Source organism: Haliotis cracherodii, unplaced genomic scaffold (assembly GCF_022045235.1).
Source record: "Haliotis cracherodii isolate W230 unplaced genomic scaffold, xgHalCrac1.p SCAF_3, whole genome shotgun sequence".
Taxonomy (NCBI): Eukaryota; Metazoa; Mollusca; class Gastropoda; order Lepetellida; family Haliotidae; genus Haliotis; species Haliotis cracherodii.
In genome coordinates this window covers 313,154-336,712 of record NW_027266286.1, presented here as the reverse complement: position 1 = coordinate 336,712, position 23,559 = coordinate 313,154, and the positions used below count along the sequence as shown (strand labels likewise).

General features: G+C 40.8%; 2 protein-coding genes across 2 annotated transcripts; both read right to left on the bottom strand.

Annotated features, from left to right (window-relative positions):
* Nucleotides 1–70: 70 nt before the first annotated feature.
* LOC139474073 (uncharacterized) lies at nt 71–16,652 on the bottom strand. The gene is made up of 6 exons (XM_071256932.1): nt 16,494–16,652; nt 11,185–11,482; nt 10,332–10,442; nt 8,454–8,576; nt 8,158–8,239; nt 71–442 (listed from the first exon to the last, which is right to left on the bottom strand). Exons 1-6 carry the CDS (start codon nt 16,650–16,652, stop codon nt 103–105), a joined length of 1,113 nt encoding a protein of 370 aa, XP_071113033.1. The 3' UTR covers nt 71–102.
* A 657-nt stretch (nt 16,653–17,309) lies between these two features.
* LOC139474072 (uncharacterized) lies at nt 17,310–22,935 on the bottom strand. Its single transcript, XM_071256930.1, has 5 exons — nt 22,728–22,935; nt 21,663–21,755; nt 21,334–21,421; nt 19,652–21,141; nt 17,310–18,196 (listed from the first exon to the last, which is right to left on the bottom strand). The coding sequence occupies exons 1-5, from the start codon at nt 22,933–22,935 to the stop codon at nt 17,310–17,312; spliced, it is 2,766 nt and encodes a 921-aa protein (XP_071113031.1).
* Nucleotides 22,936–23,559: the final 624 nt, after the last annotated feature.

The window sequence follows — 23,559 nt, the reverse complement described above, 5'->3', positions numbered from 1 at the left end:
GTGTGGAATGTTTTACTGTCTGTACGTGTACCGACCCCCGCTATGTGGCTGAAGGGTTGGTGGTGTGGAATGTTATACTGTCAGTACGTGTACTGACCCCCGCTATGTGGCTGAAGGGTTGGTGGTGTGGAATGTTATACAGTCAGTGAGCTCCACATCACCTCCGTCTCCTTGATCAGTATCTTGACCACTCCCCTTTGTACAGCTTCCTGGCCAGGCTTTTGCGAGTACATACGTGGATGTTGATCTATCTGTGGGCGTTTTGTGTGTTGGCGTAATGCTAGGGGTAGAGTCAGTACTTGTTTGTTGGTTGATGAAAGATGTAGAACTGAAGTGAAAAGCGTCGAGGTTGACCTCAACGACTCCCGTGCGGCCAGTATGAAAGTTATGATAGCTGATGTCTTCGTTGTCATTTCGAGACGAACCTTGTGTCTTCCGCCATCTTGAAACAAATGTATGATAAAATATAAAACACGTGACAATGTGTTTAAAACGTTTAAGAATGTTAGATAATATATGGAAGTGAATGAAGTAGGAAGTTAAATGTTATTTTGTTCATCTTTAGTCACCGCAATTAGGTGCCTAACTCTGAGATTGTGGGTTCGAATCCCGGATCGGACTCAACCAAAAAGAGTACTAGAATTCATACTTTCTTAAGAAACTGTTATCCCAAATATAATATTTGTAACAAGGGAACAACTATATTGGTGTTTTCAGATAAATATATTTCTGAACTACAGCTGGGTTTCAAAACACTATAAAATACATGGTTTGATTTTGGCACTATGCCAATTCTGAAGGAACTGGATCTTTTAATGTTTGCTCTACTATAATTAGTACTACTCCTTACTATCTATTAACTGATTTTTCCATACACGGCTTAAACTACAAGTATCTAAACTAATTGGGACAAGTAACAATCATGGTGGATGTTAAAAATGATCATGATGTTTCTTGTATATGATAATGAAGATGATACCTGAAAGCTTATTTACATTTTGTGGCTATATTAGGTTACTCCAGAAGCCTCGACACGTTTCTTGACAATGATATCAAACGATGTGCGACCTGTTTCGCCATCCATGCAGCACAAAAGTGGAATTTGCAGCAGTGTAGGAGAATCGAAGACGGAGAATAGGGGCCAGAGAGTCAGGGCCAGAGAGTCAGGGCCGGAGAGACAGGACCAGAGAGACAGGGTCAGAGAGACAGAGACGGAGAGTCAGGGCCAGAGAGTCAGGGCCGGGGAGACTGGGCCGGAGAGACAGGGCAAGAGAGACAGGGCCAGAGTGTCAGGGCCAGAGAGTCAGGGCCGGAGAGACAGGGTCAGAGAGACAGGGCCGGAGAGACAGGGCCATAGAGACAGGGCCAGAGAGACAGGGCCGGAGAGACAGGGCCATAGAGACAGGGCCAGAGAGTCAGGGCCAGACAGACAGGGCCAGAGAGTCAGGGCCGGAAAATAAGGGCCGGAGAGTCAGGGTCAGAGAGTGAGGGCCGGAGAGTCAGGGCCAGAGAGACAGGGTCAGAGAGACAGGACCAGAGAGATAGGGCCGGAGAGACAAGGCCAGAGAGACAGGGCCGGAGAGACAGGGCCAGAGAGACAGGGCCAGAGAGACAGGGCCAGAGAGATAGGGCCGGAGAGTCAGGGCCGGAGAGACAGGGCCGGAGAGTCATGGCCAGAGAGACAGTGCCAGAGAGTCAGGTCCAGAGAGACAGGGCCGAAGAGAAGGGCCAGAGAGACAGGGCCAGAGAGACAGAGACGGAGAGTCAGGGCCAGAGAGACAGGCCCTGAGAGACTGGGCCGGAGAGAAGGGCCGGAGAGACAGGGCCAGAGAGTCAGGGCCAGAGAGATAGGGTCAGAGAGTCAGGGCCGGGGAGACAGGGCCAGAGAGATAGGGCCAGAAAATCAGGGCCGGAGAGTCAGGGCCGGAGAGACTGGGCCAGAGATACAGGGCTAGAGAGTCAGGGCCAGAGAGACAGGGCCGGAGAGTGAGGATCGGAGAGACAGGCCGGAGAGACAGGGCCATGGAGTTAGGGCCGGAGAGACAGGGTCGGAGAGTCAGGGCCAGAGAGACAGGGCCGGATAGTCAGGGCCGGATAGTCAGGGCCGGAGCCAGATTATGTAGAGGATGATATACTTGAATATCTCCATGGCCAGGATACTTCATACTGGGACTTCCTCTTAGACAGGTTTAATCTGTGTAGATATTCAAACGATACTATTCTTAATAACTTTGGAAAATGTTTTTTCAATTTATGTGCTGTTTTAAATGTACACATTATGAATGGCCGCTGTGGAAGTGATTCCGAGAAACATTTGTTGGCAATGCTGGAGCAAGTGTTATCGATTACATTATTAGCACCATAGATATATTTGAATTGTGCCAAAATTTTGATATTGAGACACGCCACGAATTACAGCACCTGCCTATCACAATGTCATTACGAGCACTTCATTCAGGTGGAAAAACATCATTTGAAAACGTCTACCATAGTCATTCAATGTTTAAGTGGGATAACAGCAAAGCAGATATTTTCCAAGAACGACTGTTATCAGACACCTTTGCATGCCTCCTAAGAGAAGCTATTGATTCTGTTTTTACAAATATTGATGAAAGTGTATCGTTATTTACAGAAGCTATTACATATGCAGGGAATGTAATGATAAGGGAAGTAACCCTAACAGAGAAAGTAAACAGTGGTTTGACTGGGAATGTGAGCTGTTAAAGAAGGAAAGATGCATTCTTTTAAACCATTTCAGAAAATTAAAGGATAAAGACTCACTTGCTAAGTACACTCATTCGAAAAAAAAGTATAAAGCTACTTGCAGAAAAAAAGAAACAAAAATTCATGGATAGAAGCAGAGAAAAACTAGAAGAAAGTATCAGCTCATCAAAACAGTTTTGGACGACCTTGAAAAACATCAGCAAAAAGAAGGAAACTAAAAGTAACATGGAAATGCATGAGTGGTTTAATTACTTCAAAAATCTTTTTAGTGGTGATGATTCCACAAATAACTTCCAGTTGAACTCTTTTGATAATGATGAAAACAATTTTGCAACTTAAATATTAGATTCCCCAATCTCAAAAGAATAAAATTAAATCTATTATTCAAAATCTGAAAAACTTGAAAAGCCCGGGATTTGATAAACTTATAACAGAATTCTTTAAATTCTCTCTTGATAATACCCTGTCGTATTTGGAAATATTATTCAATACAATAATGGATACCTCTTACTTTCCGAAAGGTTGGACACATCGAACTATCGTTCCAATTCACAAAAAAGGCTCAGTGACTGATGTTGAAAATTATAGGGGGATTACACTTACCAGTATATTCAGTAAGATATTTCTTAGCATTATTAATAAACGCTTGGTATTGTGGTCGGAAGCACTTGATAAGATTGAGGAAGAGCCAGCAGGTTTTCGACAAGGTTACTCAACCACTGATAATATGTTTATTCTCCAGGCTCTTATAGATAGGTATATTCAACGGAAACGTGGAAAATTGTATGCTATATTTGTAGATTTTTCGAAAGCATTCGATTCAGTCTGTAGAGATAAGTTATGGTATCTATTTAATTCACATGGTGTCTGTAATAAAATGGGTAAATTGTTATGTGGTATTTATAAGGAAGTTAAATCATGTGTTAAACAAAACGGCATGTATTCAGATTCTTTATTAATGAGCTTGCAGCCCAAATCAAAAGCAATTATGATGATTTGTATACAATTACATCCTGAACTTATAAAAAATATCTATGTTACTATTTGCAGATGATATAATCATGTTCTCGAGTACTGTATAAGGTTTACAAACTTTGATAAATCAGCTAGAATTGTACTGTGATACGTGGAAACTTAATGTTAATCTAGATAAGACAAAAATTGTTGTATTCAGCAAAGGAAATACGCTGTCAAAAAAAGAAAAGTGGTACTTTCGGGGACAATTACTCCAAACTGAAACCTCATATAAATATCTTGGTGTAATATTTTCAAGTAAATTATCATGGAACCGACATATATGTAATGCAGCAATCCAAGCTAAAAAGATGCTATTGGGCATTTTACAAACGTTTGAACATTTTAGCGAGTGTGCTTATAAATCTTTCTTCAAAATCTTTGACACAAAAATAGCTCCTATTCTTTCCTATGGTTCAGAAATATGGGGTTTTGCAGAGGCTAAAGAAATTGAATCCGTACATTTATACGCATGCAAACGATTTTTGGTGTTAAACATAGTACGTCTAACGTAATGGTTTATGGTGAATGTGGTCGCATGCCCTTGTATATATATCACTACTTAAAAATCATAAGATACTGGTTAAACTTACTAAAAATGCCAGTAAGTAGATTGCCAAAAAAAATGTTATAATATGATGCTATTGTATGAAAAGAATGGAGATCAAAATTGGGCATACAATGTTAAATGTCTACTGTATAAATGTGGGTATGGTTACATCTGGGAAAACCAAGGTTTCCTAGAGAATCATGCCATGATCATATCGAATATAAGGCAGACGCTTTTTGACATGTACTTTCAAACATGGAGATCTACTGTAGATGTTTCTAGCAAATGCGAATATTATAGATATTTTAAAATGCAAATATGCGCAGAAAAATATTTAACTGATGTAAATATAAGAAAATGCAGAATATCATTAACACAATTTAGATGCAGCTCACACAGGTTAATGGTTGAAGTTGGCAGGCACAACAAAATACCCAAATGTTTAAGATTATGCAAACAATGTTCTTTAAATGTTGTCGAAGATGAATTTCATTTTCTACTTGTATGTTGTAAATATGATAATTTAAGGAAAAAATATATTGAACAGAAATACTATGTATATCCAAATAAATATAAGTTTATCGCTTTAATTTCACATGTCAGCAAACCAGCTATACAAAATCGCTCTCTCTCTTTATATATCATGCCATGTTATTAAGAAATGAATCTTTGTAACATTCCTAACCGCTTCCACATTGTCATGTATTCTGTACTATGGGCCTGTGGCCTTACAGTTATATATGAATAAACTGATTGATTGATTGACAGGGCCTGAGATAATACGGGTCGGTTAAACTTTAGATTTCCATGAGATTTTATATAAGCATAAGTGGCATAAATATCTAATTCATCATAATGAATTTTGAATGCATACTTTCTTTTATGTGAAGTAACTGTGGATGTACCAAGAATAACAACTTTAGGTTTCCATATATGGATCTTAAATTTCAATGTATTACAGTTATTATCATAGGCATATAACAAGAAAAAAGAATACCAATGTTCACACCATCACTATTATTATATAGAAAAAAAGTTTCTACACTCTTAAGGAAAATAGTAAACAGCAAAGGTGACTAACTTTTTCCTTGGCGAACACCACTGTCACAATTAAAACACAGCAGACAGTTGACGTTTCAAATAAAAACATGACTTAATATAATCATATATAGTTCTTATTATAAGAAACAGTTTTGCTGAGCCACACATCTCCACACATTATTAAAGCTTTTTTAAAAACTCCACCAAGACACACAATAGGAGGTGACTGACTTTCTCCTTGGCGAACACCACTGTCACAATTTAAAAGAAACCCAGGCAGGTTGACGTTTTAAAGAAAATACATGACTTAAAATAATCATACATAGTTCTTATTATTAAAAAATGCACAAAGACACACAATCATTTCTGACCTGAGGAGTTCACTAATTCAATAGTGCAAAATAGAACAAAAACGTAGAGTATCCGTTCCAGAATCGTGCTTAAGCTTGCAACAGAATATTATTGCCTTCAACAAACCTTGCTAACCATAGATAGCACTCATAAACAATTTTCTGAGACGGGATAATACAGTTATATGTATGCAATTGTCTGTAAACGTCCCCAGCTTTCAGATGAATTGGTTTGATTATTCCCAGTAACCAGACTTCCGGCAAACGTCCTGTTTATAAAATAGTATTAAACAACTTGCAATCAAATCTTAGAAGAAGAGATTTTGTCGGGATAATACTTTTCAATTGTGTCTATACCTTCAGTAACAAGGGATCAGACGTATATGTATCTACAATCATGGTCATGCCATTGGTCTCATTTAAGTTTTAGCTTAATTCAACAATTTTTCTTGCCGACTGCGTCGATAGCTGTGTTCACAAACATATAATGGATAATCACCGTGGCCGCACGTCGTTGAAAGAAGAGTCAGGTATGTGTTGCTCTAGGGCTACGGTTAGAGCTAGGGTTAGGCTTCAAATGATGGTTAGTGTTAGGGCTAGGGTTAGGCTTCATACGATGCAATGGCATTGTCATCAATACTTCAGAAGTTACAAGTGACAGCACCCATATATAATTATCTTTTCTTACAATAGGCATGGGTAGAGCTTTCCAAATGTCTTCTTGTTGCAGATCAGTGACTCAGAGACTGGGGGACACTTGTTGTTTGTAACATCATGTTGTTTGAAGATACCATTATTATTAAGACAATATGTCATGAAATACAATGACTAACATTTAAGTTAATGACACAAGTATCTTCTGGGATGGTCAGGAATGGTCGTGAATAGTAAATTTGTGGCCATTCATGGCACCGGTAGATCAATTAATTCTTCCTTACAATTCAAGACATTAGAAGCAAAGGTTAAAAATAATTGTCCTGGGGATGTTTCAGTCTTACTTTTAAACTAACTTTCTCTTTTCGACAGTCTTCGATTTATGAGTTCATAAAGGTGATGTTGTTCTCCAGGTCTACCAAGGAAGCCTCCATAGTTTCCATCTGATGACTTTATGGTCAAGTGTTCACTGTATATTTCGTTGATTTTGGACACTTGCGCCTTCACATAGGAAATCTCTTTGAACAGATCCACCACCCAAGGAGGGTCAGCTGTTGTACTGAGGTCGCTGTATAACAGGGTAGAAGTCGTGTTTGCCACAAAGTGAGCATGAGGATAGTGGTGGTACATACCGAATGGTTCTTGGTGATTATTTGCTGACATGAAGGCATGAGTGTTAGCTTGTGCCCTGATGTGTTGAGGAAACACAGTCGGCGTGTCCCCACTGATCGGTAGTATCAAGCTGTTGGATGCCATGTTGTGTTGCTGTTGAGATTTGCTCTCTGCCGAAAGGTTATTTTTCGCTTCGTCCTCTTTTTCTCCTCTGTTCAAGCTTTACTTTATTCATTGTAACATCTAGCTATACTCGAAGGATGTTCGTACAATAGCATCACCGTATTGAGGTTAAGTTTGACAAAGATAACGGGAGGACTTAGATATGTAAATTTTGTGAGTGGGTGAAACCGGAAGGGCAGGACATGCTCACCCTTTTCGCCATCAGCTGGTGTCATCACTGATTTTCAGCGATCCATTCATATGATTTTCACCTCACGTTTACCTTCTATGCCCACTGGAATCTGTCTGCTCTGATTAGCAAAACCCAAACAATATCATTTAGATAAGAAGATTAACTTAAGTTTCAGGTATATCAATGATCTGATATCGTTCAATAAAAATCAAATAGCCAATTCCCTTCCACTGATTTTCCCACCTGAACTAGAAATAAAGAAGACCATGTTGTCCGCTTTGTCTGTTTATATATATAAGATTCAGTGTGACAAAACCCTCTCCACAAACTATATGACAGAAGGATGACTTCAACTTTCCAATAGTGAGCTTTCCCTTTAGGTCAAGCAATATTCTTGGAGCTCCAGTCCTTGGTGTCACATTTCACAACTTTTAAGGTACAATCGAGCGTACGAAGATGTCCAAGAACGTCATACAACTATTGTTCAGAAGTTGTTTGATCAAAGTTGCAACATTCGATGCTTCCGGATGGTCTAAAAGGTTTTATTGTGGATCAATGGAGGATATTTCTAATTGTGACGTATCAGTGACAAAAATGACACCTGTCATTTTTTTCACTTATTTCATCGTATATACCCATGTGTTTGCAAGTGAACAATTGAGACGCTTCAGCATGTATTTGTGACGGGTGCAACCGGTGGGGCAAGATACGCTCACCTTTTCGCAAACACCGAATGTCATCACTATTTGAAAATGATTGATGAACACATGCTCATGATATAATCGAAAACTCAATTGACATTGTGTGCAGCAGGGATTTCTGACGAAAATAGAAATGATTTTGCCGTTTTCCTTTACCTGCACCATACAACTGCGACAAGAATCACGAAAACCAGGCACGTTGCTGAACCTGCTACTGCTATTGTTGTTAAGGGGCCATCTGAAAATAGAATAATGAAACCGTATACACTACTCTTGTGACAATTTGTAAAATATATATTATTGTCTTCCAAAGTTGCAAAAAAATTGATTGTCAGTCAACAGAGGCTAACCATTTACACTAACCATGGTTAATTGGTATAAATGTCTATATGTCCTGCATCATGCATCATTATGACCAACTATCAGCGAGATGTTGCCCTCTTGATACTGACCTGAAGATTGTGGAGGCCTGGTTGGCTTTGTCCCATGAGTTCCAGATGGTCGCGTTGATCCAGCAGTGGGATTTGTGTGGTCTTCTGCGGATGTTTTCTTTTCTTTGCCTTCAGCGGTCGGACCTGAACATTTAGTTCCGAATTAAACAGACTGTTTTCATATAATATAGTTCTGCTATTATCCAAATCTAAAGAAGGAATAACATATCCGCTTTTTTTTTCTAATTTCTACTTGAAAAAGATTTTCATACGAAAGGCGATAGGTTAACAAGTAACAGAAAAATTGAATATATGAAAGTAACAGTTCTTCTTCACAACACTACCACTGTGAATTCAAAACGTTATCATCAACTTGGGGCACGGGTGGCCCAGTTGTCTAAGGCGCCGCGATTCGCTGTACAGTGTTGCGTCCCTTTGGCACGCCAGAAACATATGATTGTTGGTTCGAATCCAGGTAAGACCCGATTATGTTTCTAGGTTTGTCCGCACCATACCAGTGCTCGTGGGTTTCACCGAAGAAGCAAACGTCTGAGACCTGCATCACTTCAGGCTTTCCTCCCACATTAAGCTGACACGCCGTGATATAACTGGAACCGTGTTAAAAGCGGCGTTAAACCCAACTCACTCACTCACTCATCATCATTCTCGATTGTCTGCTAAAAACAGATTACATGGGGCGTAAAAGTCAAATTAGTGATAAAAAACAGAGATAAAACAAGGTGTTTTCTGAAAAGTCAAACATGTCCTGCTCTACAGTAACTACCCGCCACTCAAATCATTTTCATTTAAAAAGTGTTTCTTTGGTTGTCGCCTAATTGCACAGCCAACAATACCCCTGAAACATGACTGCGGCCTATAATCGAATCTGGACTAGACATTCCAGTGATTGGTATTATGAGCAATGATTAATGCAGTCGGGATATATATAACCCCAGGTATAAGCCACATCACCAAGTTTGACCACCCGATCTGTGAAATTAAGCCGACTGTCAGTTGCAGGATGTCCTCATGAAACAGACCTGATGCTAGATGAATAAAAATGATGGCAGTATTTCTAACCAACGAACTTCCAAAGTTCATTGATTGAGACTGTTTCCAGCATTCCGAAGATATCGCTGCAGATCTGGTCACAGGTCTGGATGAAGGCAAAATGATGTATTGAGTTGGAAGATCTGTTGCCACTCCAGGAACTATTGGGACAGTACAGAGTAAGAGCCGTGTCATTTTGGCTGGTGGGTGTGTCTACTAACAGTAGGGTTCATCAAGAGTGACACTAGAAAATAGTTGTTGATATTGCTTTCAAACGTTTTGCAAAACGAGAAATAGATAAATAGGAAAATAAACGTTTTATTCTTAAATTTGGAATTTGTTCAGTGAGTGAGTGTGGTTTTACGCCGCTTTTAGCAATATTCAAGCAATATCACGAGGCTCCCCGACGGCCCCAGAATTTGTTAAGTGAGGAAGAAATCTGTCAAAACTGCGAATCGGCACTATCAACTTTTCAAAATAAAACATGAAGATATGTACATTCCCATTTTGTACTGGTTTCTTTAGCTCCTTAAAAATCAGAATAAAGATAGTTATGTTCCCGTCGACTTCAATTCTTTCCAACAGTCAGTTTTCCCTTTCTGTCAAGTGCAATCGAGTCGGATCAAACTGATCAAACTGATGTCTTATGCAATATTCCTTGTTGTGACTTATACCACAGGTCACCTGATTGTTCATGTGAACGATTGATATACCTTTGCACGTGTTTGTGACGGATGCCACCGGTGGGACAGGACGCGATCAATGTTTTCTGAACACTCATTGATAGTGATTCATAAACACATGTTTTTTAGAAAGTTGGAATGGTTGATTAATATCCTATTTATTTACCTGGAGCCGTTGATGAAGTTGGTGTGGCTGCCTCCTGAGCTGCTTGAGTTGGGTGAGTTGAACTTGTTGACGCTCGTTGTCTTCCGAATGTGAGCGTTTCAAAACGCGAAGCTGCAAAGGTATGTAGATTTAAGAAAATCAACTAATCTCATAAGGGTTGTCATACTGCGTCATGTGGTATATTTATCATTCATGTTATAACAATATATATTTGTGATTATAAAAAATGGTATAATACATTGTTGTTTATTGCATTCAATAAATTCTTGGGTATAGACAGAACGGAAATATATACAAACTGATGGTAAGATGTTGTACAGTGACAGGATGCGATCAATGTTTTCGTGAACATTCATTGATAGTGATTCATAAACAGATATATATGATAAAGTTGGAATGGTTGATAAATATCCTATCTATTTACCTGGTGCTGTTGATGAAGTTGGTGTGCCTGCCTCCTGATTTGCTTGAGTTGAACTTGTTGACGCTTGTTGTCTTATGAATGTGACGTTTAAACCGCGCGAAGCTGAAAGGGTAGTAACGGTATGTAGCTTAAAGAAAATCAACTAATCTCACAAGTGTTGTCATACTACGTCATGTGCTAGATAGATAGATAGATAGATAGATAGATAGATAGATAGATAGACAGATAGATAGATAGATAGATAGATAGATAGATAGATAGATAGATAGATTCATTCTTTAACAATATATATTTGTGATTATAAAAAAGAACATTATTTTAATACATTATTGTTTATTGCGTTCAAAAATTCATATAGTATAGACAGGATGGAAATATATACTAACTGATGTTAAGATTTGTTATATGCGAAAGTTTGCGTGTACCTACCATTAACCATTATCCAGGCATTTACTCCATCATGGCCCTTGTTGTCATAGTGTATGTGTACTGTTGTAGCTTCAGTAACGACAAGCTGGTTGTAACTTTCATATGCCCCGTTAGGAAACTGTTCTTTACCTCCAGCTGAAATTGTAAGGATCCCCTGAGTTTTTCGCTGTTCAATCACAGTGACTGTCATCTTCACACCAGTGACGTTCACATTGCAGCTGCCGTTGACACTGTCACTGTCTGGAAAGCCGGGGGAATGAAGGTACAAGGCTCCGTTGACTTTGACTGTACCCCTGTCCTGGGAACACATGTCCAGACTACCTGTGTTTGTGAGACTGAGTGTAACGTTTCTTCCCCAATGCGGTTTTCAAGGTTTTAGACTACATTAAAAAAGCGACAGGACCCTCATGTAGCAGTTTAAGAAGTCAGTTCAACAATGTTGTGTAGAAATAGGTGATGGTTAAATGGTGCATGGTGAGAATATACCGCATTAGGCTAATACTTGAAAACGTTACGATTAAATATATTCCCTTTAATTTAGAGTCAGTTCAAAAGGGGGAAAATGTCTGTTTAGTCTGCTTTCATCGCTCATTTATTGTTTGAATATAAGACTTTGACGTTTGGCTATTTAAGTTTTACATATTTTCTTCAATTTGTACCTTCAATGCACTGATATTGAACCCATGCAGCACCATCTGTAACGCTGCAGCTGTTGCTGACTGTTGGGACGGTCTCATTACAGGACTCTCTGCCATTACAGTTGACCGTCAAACCTGTACTAGATCTGTCATAGACACGTTTACATGGTTCTCTATCCCTATTTCCCAGGGAACAGTTCTCAACTGATCCTCTTTCCCCATACGACTTGCATAGGACATGTATCCTCTGGGTAGAGGGGCAATGTAGATGAGTGACGATGCTGCCTACGCCCTCCACACAGATCCTCCGGGAGTCTTCTTTGTCATGGAACAGGTATATACTCAACAACAAAAGTTCCTGTGACGCCAATATTTTAGTGTATTTTTCAAACAAGTAAAGTTTGGTTTTCAATATTGAAGTACATGTATGGAATCAACTGCTACAGAAAAGCATACATTCCATGCAAAAGTTGCGTTAAAACATGTGCGTTACCGGGATTCCATATGTATAGTGTAGCATCGTGCTGACAACAACCACTCAGAAAAGCAATAAAATGACGCAATTATTCAACATTACGAAATGCCACGACTGTCCGGAAATGAGCGTCTGCGAGCCATTGGTATGCTTAAAGCAGGATTGAGTCAACGTGATGTTGCCAGACAATGTAACGTCAACGGAAACACCATTTTGTGTTTATGGCAACGTTGCAACAGACGAATGCAGTCAGAGACCGTCCTCGGCGTGGCAGGCCACGCGTAACCAATAATCGACAAGCCAACTGGATTCGAACAACACACCTACGAAATCGACAGCAACAGTGACTGCAAGAAGCATTCCTGGCCTTCAACGAATATCTTCACAAACCGTACGTCGCCGTCTCAGATGTGCAGGGATTGTCGCCAGAAGACCCTCCAGACGTCCCATTTTAACAGGAAACCACCGTCAAACTCGTCTACAGTGGTGCAGACAACGTCTACGCTGGACGGCCATGCAGAGAGTTCTATTCACTGACGAGTCTCGTCTTCACCTCAGCCACGTCGATTGACATATTCGAGTGTACTGACGTCGAGGTGAACGTTACGTCAATCATTGTGTCATGGAAGAAGATTGGTTCGGGGGCGGCAGCGTTATGGTATGGGGTGGGACCCGTTCGATAGTGGTAGAAGGAAATCTCAATGGACAGCGCTACCGCGACGAGATCATCGACCCTGTTGTTCTACCGTTTTTGCGCCGTCATGGCCCAGGCATTACCTTTCAACAAGACAACGCCTGGCCTCATAATTTGCTCAATTTGCTCGACTTGTTCGACATTCACTACAAAACAACGTGAATGTCATCCCCTGGCCGGCTCGCTCCCCTGATCTCTCACCAATCGAGCACATGTGGGATGAGACGTCAACCACGTGTTCCACAGACACTCCAGGAACTTCGAAACATGCTCCAGCAAATATGGACAGATATCCCACAGGACTTGGTGCGATGCCTGGTCCATTCCATGAGACGAAGATGTGTTGCTTGCATCGCTACCAGAGGTGGACACACGCGCTATTGATTTGTAAATTGACATTTTGACATGTTCATGTTTTTTTATGAAATCAAGTATTTTCTGAAGTCAGTATGGCAAATTAAACCATTTGAAACCTTTCTGTTGCAAACCTAAATTGTTTAAGATTTGGTTAAAAACATAACTTTGCATTAAATATAATTCAATGTCACAGGAACTTTTGTTGTTCAGTATATAATCTCATTATACAAATAGCATGGTGACTAATCATGATGTAAAATAAGGGTTTACCCAGTTACAAGTATTGCCAGTAAACAGAAGATAGATGCAACATAGCTTTAAATTACACATGAGTTACTGTATTTCGTAACACAACATCATTTGTCTTTATATGACCCTTTCATATTGTTAAACGTATAATACAAACTTGAAAACTTTGAAAATGTTGGTCTCACCTGAGCAGGATTCTCCCTGCGTAGCAACACAAGTCAGCAACAATGTCAGCCACAGATCAGCATCCATCAGGATTGTCACTATACGGATATCCAACCCACGCTGTGTGCACCGAGAAGTCCCCTGAGTTGACTCAGTATTCAGTTAGCATCTGCAGTACAAAAAACACAACTGCATATTCATAACATGCATGACTGTCATCGGCATCCAGGAAACAGTTTAATGCAAAGTTTTTGAACTTGTGTTGTTGTAACAATGTAAACATAATAGGCCACGGCGTGGCTACTCCAGTGAATAGCCTACCATGACAACCATGTTACTTGCTTGGAGTATCGTGTGTACAACACAACTCCAGCCTGTAGGGAGGAAGTATTCCTCAACACATGTACATGTGTATGTTATCAGGTACAAGTAACTACGTCTACAACGATAGGAACAGTACTGTTTGTTGAATTTGTGTGGCATTAGGGCTATATTTAATGTTCAAAGTGTAAATATGTTAGAACCCTCTACGGTCAGATATAAAATGTACATAATGCGAAAAGGTGAGTAATGTAATGGGTTGTGTCTCCCATGAGTTGTGATGCCACCCACTCCCCAATTCTGTTACACTTCCACCCCAAAAGCTGGTGACATTGAGTAACGCAAGAGTCGCTGAAACGTTCTGCTAGACGCCTGTAGACCCTTGCAGGGCCACCACGGCTGTCACAGATTTTCTTCGGAACCTCAGATTCTGTCTGCACTTAGCTAAGCGGGACTGATGGTGGCGTGGAAGCAAAGTAAGGCGTAGTGCAGGATGTCGGGGCCGGCTGTTGTGCTCCCTGAACCTGTTGCATACGGTTCGTCCACTCAATGGTATCAAACTAGGAAATTGTCCGAGTAGTTAATGTGACAGTTTGGAATAGATTCAGTAGAATATGGCTGTCTTGTTGTCACGTGACATCACACGTGAACAACCGGCCCGTGGCAATTCATGAGTGGTGCCCTACTGCAGATTACGTCTCGAAAGAGATCTTATTGTGTTTCCATGAACATATAAATGACTGTGTGGTGACCCCATACTACATACAATCATATAATGAACAAGACAACCCGGTATTAGAGGGATAGTCAAGATATATATGTATTTACTCTTCTTGAGTGTTTACATTCATGGCGGAAGCAACCGTGGCGAGGTTCCCAGAATTCCCTGCTAAGGGAGCAGTTATTACGCTTAAGTGGAAATCACGGGGAGTGGCTTATTGTTTAAACTGTTACTCTATGACACCCCTCTCCCATAGTTTTGTTGCACTTTAAACATAACTACCATAATGAATCTACACATGTTGAAAGAACTGACAATTGCTCCAGAAGATGTCATTAAAGTGTCTCTTCACACATCTCATTGGAACATTTTAAATGAAATTTAACCAATAGTGTTCCAGATGTTATTTAGAGTCTCTCATGTCACACAATAACTGGAACACTTTAACTGAATATGCACTTGCATTAATGATTAAAGATAACTGGATATGCATCTGCTTATGTCTGAATAAGGGAACCAATAACAAGATCCAAAACTATCAATCACTGATGGTTCACTTAGGTGACAAATAGTGTGAAATACAACACATTCTCATTACAGTTCATAACTCAGCAGCAATCTTTAGATTAAGTCTATCCGGCGCTTTCCGGGTTCTGGAAGAACGACGAAATTCTTGCGCACCACAAGAATCTGACTGAGTAGGAGATAGTGTCTCTGGTAAGACCTGCTGTGGCTCGGGCCTTGTAGAAGTAACTTCATCTTGCAGGTGAGGGGTACCCGGAAGTACTGGAATGTTGCCAGGTTCAGGCAACATAGGTAACTTGTCGGGTAGTTCTGGTAGAACTGATTGTTCATGTGTTGATGGAACTGTTTTATCACGTTGGCTTTCCTGCGTCAGAACATGGGAGCAAACGCAGGTGATCAATATGGCGCTTGACAACACCACCATTGTCAAGACGAACATGGAACGACACTGGACCAGTTCTCTCTGTTATGATTCCTGACAACCATTTGTCACCAGGACAAAAGTTTAACACATACACAAGATCTCCAACTTGCAAGTGACGGTCCTTTGCATGTGCATCATGTACTGACTTTTGCTGTTCTTATTTGTTCCTAACTTTACAGCTCATATCTGGATGAAGAAGATTGAGATGAGGCTTCGGTCTTCTTCGAAGAAGTAATTCTGCTGGAGATAACCCTGTTGTAGTCTGCCGGGTAAGTCTGTATCTGAACAAAAAAACGTGCAAGTTTTGTGTCCAATGTGCCCCCTGTCATACGTTTAATGCCAGATTTAAAGGTTTGTACAGCTCGTTCTGCTAACACATTAGAGACAGGGTGATACGGTGCCACACATGTTTGAGTGATGCCATTACGTTTCATAAAGACAGAGAATTCCTCACTTGTAAAACAAGTGCCATTGTCGGTGACCACTTGGTCTGGCAGTCCATGAGTTGCAAACATATGTCTGAGACAATCAATTGTAGCAGTGGATGTGGCACTGTTCACTGGAAACACTTCCAACCATTTAGAATGTGCGTCAATACACACAAGGAACATTTTACCCAGGAAAGGTCCAGCATAGTCTAAATGCAAACGACTCCATGGATGTTCAGGCCATTCCCAAAAGTGAAGCAAAGCCTCGGCTTGTACTGGACGAGACTGTTGACACACAGAATAGGTTTTTACCTTGAGTTCCAATTCATCATCCATCTTTGGCCACCATACAAATCCACGCGCTACAGACTTCATTCGCGAGATACCTGGATGAGCTTCATGCAACATGTTCACAACCATCTCTTGACCTTGTGGCGGCACAATAATACGATTGCCCCAAAACACAGCCATCAAGGACACTCAATTCATGTTTCCTTTTCACAAAAGGAGTGAAAGACTCCTCTAGATATATGCTTGGCCATCCAGAAAGAAGGAAATTTCTTACTCTGGTAAGGGTTGTATCTCTGTCTGTCCATTGTTTAATTTGCCATGATTTCACAGGAGAAGCATCCATTGCTTCCAGTAAGAGGATTGTGTCCCCTGGTAGAGGTGGATTTGGTGGTATGTATGGTAAGGGAAGACGACTCATGCAGTCGGCATTCGCAAGGGAAGTACCTTTTCTGTACTCAATTGTATAGTTATATGCAGAGAGGGTTAATGCCCAACGTTGAATTCTGCTTGATGCCATCTGTGAAATGCCCTTGTCCCAACTGAAGATGCTCTCGAGGGGTTTGTGATCTGACAACAGAGTAAAGGAACGCCCATAGATATACTGATGGAACTTCTTAGTTCCGAAGATAATTGCTAGAGCTTCACGATCCAATTGAGAGTAATTCTTTTCTGCTTGCGACAGAGACCTGGATGCGAATGCTATTGGTTTCTCTACACCATCATCAGACTGATGTGAGAGGATGGCACCTACCCCATAGGGAGATGCATCACACGCCAATACAAGTTTCTTATGGGGATCATAATGCGTCAAGAGATCACAAGAAGACAAATGTCCTTTCACCATGTTGAAAGCTTTTTTCTGTTGAGCTCCCCATGACCAGGTAACTTCTTTCCTGAGAAGCCGATGCAAGGGCGCCAAGTGGCGAGATTAGGCAAGAAACGCTGATAATACTGCACGCGTCCAAGGAAGGATTTAAGTTCAGCAACATTGCGTGGAGCTGGAGCCGACACTGTAGCCTTCACCTTTTCGTCAAGGGGATGCAAACCCTGCGCATCTATTTTGTGACCCAAATACTTTACTGAGCCGACCATGAATTTGCACTTCTGTGCGTTTAATCTGAGACGAGCCTTGCTAAGTCTGGATAGGACTTCCTTCATGTTTTCCAAATGTTCCTGTTCAGAGGCCCCGGTGACAAGAATATCATCCAAGTAGACACAGACATGGGGACTGTCTTTGAGCAAGCACTCCATAGTTCGCTGGAATACAGCTGGAGCTGCCGATATGCCAAAGGGTAAGCGCTGGTACTGATAGAGGCCATGATGAGTGTTTATAGTCGTGAGCTTTTGCGACTCCTCGTCAAGGGTTAACTGTTGGTAGGCTTGACTTAAATCCAGTTTCGTGAAAGTCTTTCCACCTGACAAAGATGAGAACAGATCTTCGATCCGTGGAATGGGGTAAACATTAGTACGAGCGACCTTGTTGACAGTTAATTTGTAGTTTCCGCAAATTCGTATGTTCCCATTGGATTTAACCACTGGTACGATTGGAGCAGCCCAATCAGAATACTGCACTGGCTTGATAATACCCTGTTTTTCAAGGCGTTCAAGTTCATCGTCAACTTTCTGACGAAGAGTATAAGCAACATTCCTGTGCTTATAAAATCTTCGCACATTCGAGGTGATCTCAATAGTGACCTTTTGATCCTTGAATTCCCCTATATCATCTTGGAACACATCAGAATAAGAGTTCAAAATGTCTTGTAACCCTTCATTTCTCACATTCAAAATTTTCCCCCAATCTAGTCTGATGGCCTGAAGCCAATCTCTGCCAAGCAAGTTCTCGCCATCACCTTCCACCACTGTCAGCGGGAGAGTAGCCGACTGATTTCCATAATTTACTTGAACGTCTGTAGTGCCTACTATAGGTATTAGGACCGAAGAATAGCATTGGTCTCACTTAACTTGGGCCTGTCATCACCCTCCTTCCACACTGAATGGAAAGTACTTGAACTGATCACTGAAGTTGCTGCGCCAGTGTCTATCTCCATAGTTAGCTTTTTACCATTAACTAGCACTTCAATGAGATAGGGCTCCACTTTGTGTCGATTACCACTCAATCCGTTTTGAGCATGTTGAGTTTCTACCTTAAAAAGTCCATATTCATTGTTCTCGTCTTCCTGAGATACATCGTCAATACGATTAGCATGATTAGTGGAAGATCTGTTGTCCTTGTAATGGGTACCACGTCCATGACCACGGCCTCTGTCGTGACCACGACCTGAAGATCTATCATTCATGGCGCTGCGAGAGCGACAAGCACGCTGGATATGCCCAACCTTATTACAATTGTTACACACTGCGTTTTTGTAATAGCAAAGAGAAATGAAAGTAATTGAAATTGTATAAATATCATTTGCAGAAAGTTTGTGCTGGAAATAGATCAACAATAACATAAACTAGTTCGATGTTTTCGGTTTCGAAAACATAATTATGAAACACTATTACATTTACGTACACGTGCACAGATAAATTAAGATACTCAAGAATGTGTCAGAAATCATTTATTTGTCAAATAAAACGCATCACCATAATACCATTAATGTTGACAAGGAATTCAAGGATCTTGTGTTTCCTCTTGAAACGAAGATGATGTTCATGTCTCATAAATGTTTTACACTGTTGTGACTGTCACGAGTTGCCTTAGGACAAGGTACTGTACCCACAACTTGAGAGCATGATTTGACAGATATTAAATATAACCTAGATGTCTACTTTTATAGCATCAAGGGTACATTTAAAATATAATTATAATTGCGATAACGTTTAATATGTGTTGGAAAGAGAAGATACATGATAAAAATAGATACATATTAAAATACCATTACTTTGAAGACCAAAGAATTAATATTACTTTCATGTGCAAGTGTACAAATTCATCAAAACCCTAGCATCCAATGGCACTCTTTATCCTGCAAGGAGTCTGACTGACGTCACGTAATTTTACTCTGATGAATCATATTCCACTGCAGCGTTTTCAAACATAATGTTATCTTTTATACTGTCCCAATCAATCAAATTGAGCTGCGTCTTGGATTGACAATCGTCCCTTTTAGGCAAAACTGTAATCCCATCCCTTGTCGTTTGGACATTGACATCAGTAGCATCACCATCTACCATACCAATGTGCTTGTCGTCATTAATGCCTTCTTCGTGTTGAGTATGGGGCTGCTGAACCTGAAGAGATTGATCGTCACCGTCTTCCGTCTGTACAGAAGGTTCCCCATTATCTCTTGGATGGAGAGTGATATCTGTACCGTCTTTAGACTGCAAGGATTGCTCCTCTACTGTGTACTCGCCAGACACCGTGGTTCCTTCTTTAAGCACCCCAGGAAGCTTCTCGTCGGACATCTTGATTCCTTCTTTAAGCACCTCAGGAAGGTGCTCGCCAGATATTTTGTTTCCTCCTTTAAGCACCCCAGAAAGGTGCTCGCCAGACACCATGTTTTCTTCTTTAAGCACCCCAGGAAAGTGCTCGCCAGACACCTTGTTTCCTTCTTTAAGCACCCCAGGAATGTGCTCGCCAGAGACCTTGTTTCCTTCTTTAAGCACCTCAGGAAGGTGCTCGCCAGACACCTTGTTTCCTTCTTTAAGCACCCCAGAAAGGTGCTCACCAGACACCATGTTTTCTTCTTTAAGCACCTCAGGAATGTGCTCGCCAGAGACCTTGTTTCCTTCTTTAAGCACCTCAGGAATGTGCTCGCCAGAAACCTTGTGTCCTTCTTTAAGCACCCCAGGAATGTGCTCGCCAGACACCTTGTTTCCTTCTTTAAGCATCTCAGGAAAGTGCTCGCCAGACACCTTGTTTCCTTCTTTAAGCACCCCAGGAATGTGCTCGCCAGACACCTTGTTTCCTTCTTTAAGCACCTCAGGAAGGTGCTCGCCAGACACCTCGTTTCCTTCTTTAAGCACCCCAGGAATGTGCTCGCCAGACACCTTGTTTCCTTCTTTAAGCACCCCAGGAATGTGCTCACCAGACACTGTGGTTCTGTCTTCATACACAACAGGTAAGAGTGCGCCTTCCCCATGTTGAACAGGACGCTCACTGTTAACTTTGTACGGAACAGTTTCCTCCACGCCAAATTCACGTGGCACTTCATGCACCTGTGCCACAACATCCTGTGTACCGGCAGCAGGGGTACACTTAGGCTGGTCACTCATTTCCAACATTTGCCCTGGTATTGGAACATGTGGGCTCTTGATTTCATGAACAGAGCAAGAATCTTTCTGATCTTGACTTGGCATCTGATTTGGACAGTGTTGAGATATGTTGTAGGTGTTCATGTCTTGCGTTTGGAAATCATCGTGAATGTTCGCCTTCAGTGTATCAACCAGCTGAATTTTGCCGCCATTTGCAAGCTTTTCATTACTTTCAACAATATATACAACATGCTGGCTGACCTGGGGAGCCATCTCTCTTTCCATTTTGATGTCTACCTGGAAAACCTGAGTATTAGAATTGGGAATGACAGTAGAGATGACACCAGCGGTCGTTGAACTTGCGTTGACCTGCGTTGTATGAACCCTGATTCCACAAGTGACGCCCAGGGATTTGCCTATTCCCGTCTTCCTCTCTGGCTTTGGCTTCCTTTTCTTCTGCTTTGTGGGTTTCCTAATTGGAGAAATAAAGAAGTAAAGTATCAAGAAAAAAGTGTCATGTATTCATCCAACTTATAAATGTCTATCAAAGACTTAAAAACCTAAGAAAACAAATACAAACTAGAATGACTACTGTATATTGATTGCACTTACTGATCTTCAGTTGAGGAAAAGTAAAGTTAAGTTGCAATGCGGAGATCCTCACCTGCAAAGAGCAACAGCTATGATGGCTGCTATGAGGACAATCATACTGGAAGCCACACCTGCGGCAATCAATCGTGTCGGCATTTCATCTGAAATCATAACATTACACTATGAAAACACACCATTCTCCTGAAATTAGAGTTATTCGGTAAAGTTTGTCAATGCAAACTGTAAGCTGAATCAAAACATAGGTTTTGTCTTCATATTAAACATTTTTGTTGGACCAGATTTTGGAATGCTGTTCTTTCACACTGTACACCGGAACCTGTGTTACAGTTACTTTCCTCACGTACTTCCTTATTCATGTCTGTTATTAACTTTAGTAATTACCTTGTATTTGAGGGATTCCAAAGGACGATTGCGGCGTCTGTTCCTGTCCAATTGTTGTCGGTGGTGTTGGTGATAGAGGATAGTGGTTTTCTGCTCATGAAAGACATAAGGAAATATGAATTATGCTTGTGTTGCATGTTATGTATAAACAATGAAGAACGAAGCGTTGTTTATTTCATGATGAAATGTTGTTCTATTAAAACGTCATTTTGATGATGTCGTAAATTGGATGACAATATGTTTTGAGAAGGACGTTCCGAGTTAGTTGTTCCCTATAGAATCAATCCAAATGTGTGCGCGATATTACAATCTGTATTGGGAGAAAAGCTACAGATAAGCCACGTGCAAATATGTACTCATATCCAGAAAATGCCCAACTGAAACCCCCTGTTCATAAAAGGAATTTGTACGACATTTGGCATAATCATAATTTAAATACGGAAATATATTGATATTTAGGTTTGTTCACAGCTTTCAGCCATGGGAACCGTGCCAATTTACACTTAGCAGAGAGGTACACAAAGTACATGATCTAGACTACCAGTTATCAGACTTCCATTTTTTGTGGAAGCATCGATGGCTGAGTGGGTTACATCGCTGACTATGTGTGCTGGCGATTTGGTGCCTCAATATCAAACCCCAAAAAGTACGAGAATCTGGGCTTAAGTAAGAAAGTGTTATCCCAAAATATAACATTTGTTACATAAATTTCACCATGCCTTATACAAGTATATTCGCACTTTAGGTAATCAAACTGGTAACTTCACTTATTGATTGACGATCTATTATCGACATGATCTTACTTTGAGTCAAAGTTGGGATCTTTGTTGGTGATGATACACTGGAATCTCCTGGCAGTAAAGATATGTAATTTTAAATACAGTTTTTGACAGTTCAAAAGTATTATTCAGTGAGAACTTCAACATATACTGTCACTTCAACGTCAGTCAGAGAGTGACAGAGAACAAGTAGTTCCTGCAGGGCCTGAAATAATATCATGGCGCTAAGTTTGTCGTCAGTAAGATACATGACAATAACTTTGCCATTTTACAAGTGCCTATGTACCTGTGGTTTCAGACCGTTCTGTTGTGGCTGGAAGTCGCCTAGTTGATGGTTGAGCTGCCGTAGTTGATGGTGGAACTGCCGTAGTTGATGGTGGAACAGCCGTAGTTGATGGTGGAACAGTCGTAGTTGATGATGGAACTGCCGTAGTTGATGGTGGAACTGCCGTAGTTGATGGTGGAACTGCCGTAGTTGATGGTGGAACTGCCATAGTTGATGGTGGAACAGTCGTAGTTGATGATGTAACTGTCCTAGTTTGTGGTGGAGCTGTGGAGATCAGCACGCCAGCAGCCAGCACGAGTAGCACCAGCGTATACATGGGTGTGTATTGCAGATCCCTCCCGTCTCAGTCCCACTGACGCTGGTCGTGTCCTGTTACTGCCAGTATATGCACTACGACAACAGTAATTGTACACACGGACCCACACAGAGTCGTGTACTTGACAATACAGTGACAGGTTTATTTAACACAAAGAATGGCCATGCCACAAGCGGAAGGAAAACCTCGTCTCTGTTGACACCAATACAATGAGATTTAAAGTAACTTGTGTACCAAACACACCCTTGTTTCAAATATCAAACTGAATTGAGAGGCAATAGGCGCTTGGCTGGTATAGGAATATGTTTATATATACAATCATATCTATGATCATGTTCATTTTCACCTATGATATATTTTTTTTGTGAAAATAGCATATGCAATTCAATTTCCATGCTTATAATTTACTATGTATGTATTATTAAATGTCTCAATCACATGTTCACGGACCAGTTTTAACTTATCCATCTATCCATTAACATGATCAATAGCTATTCAGATTTTGATAAGGATCAC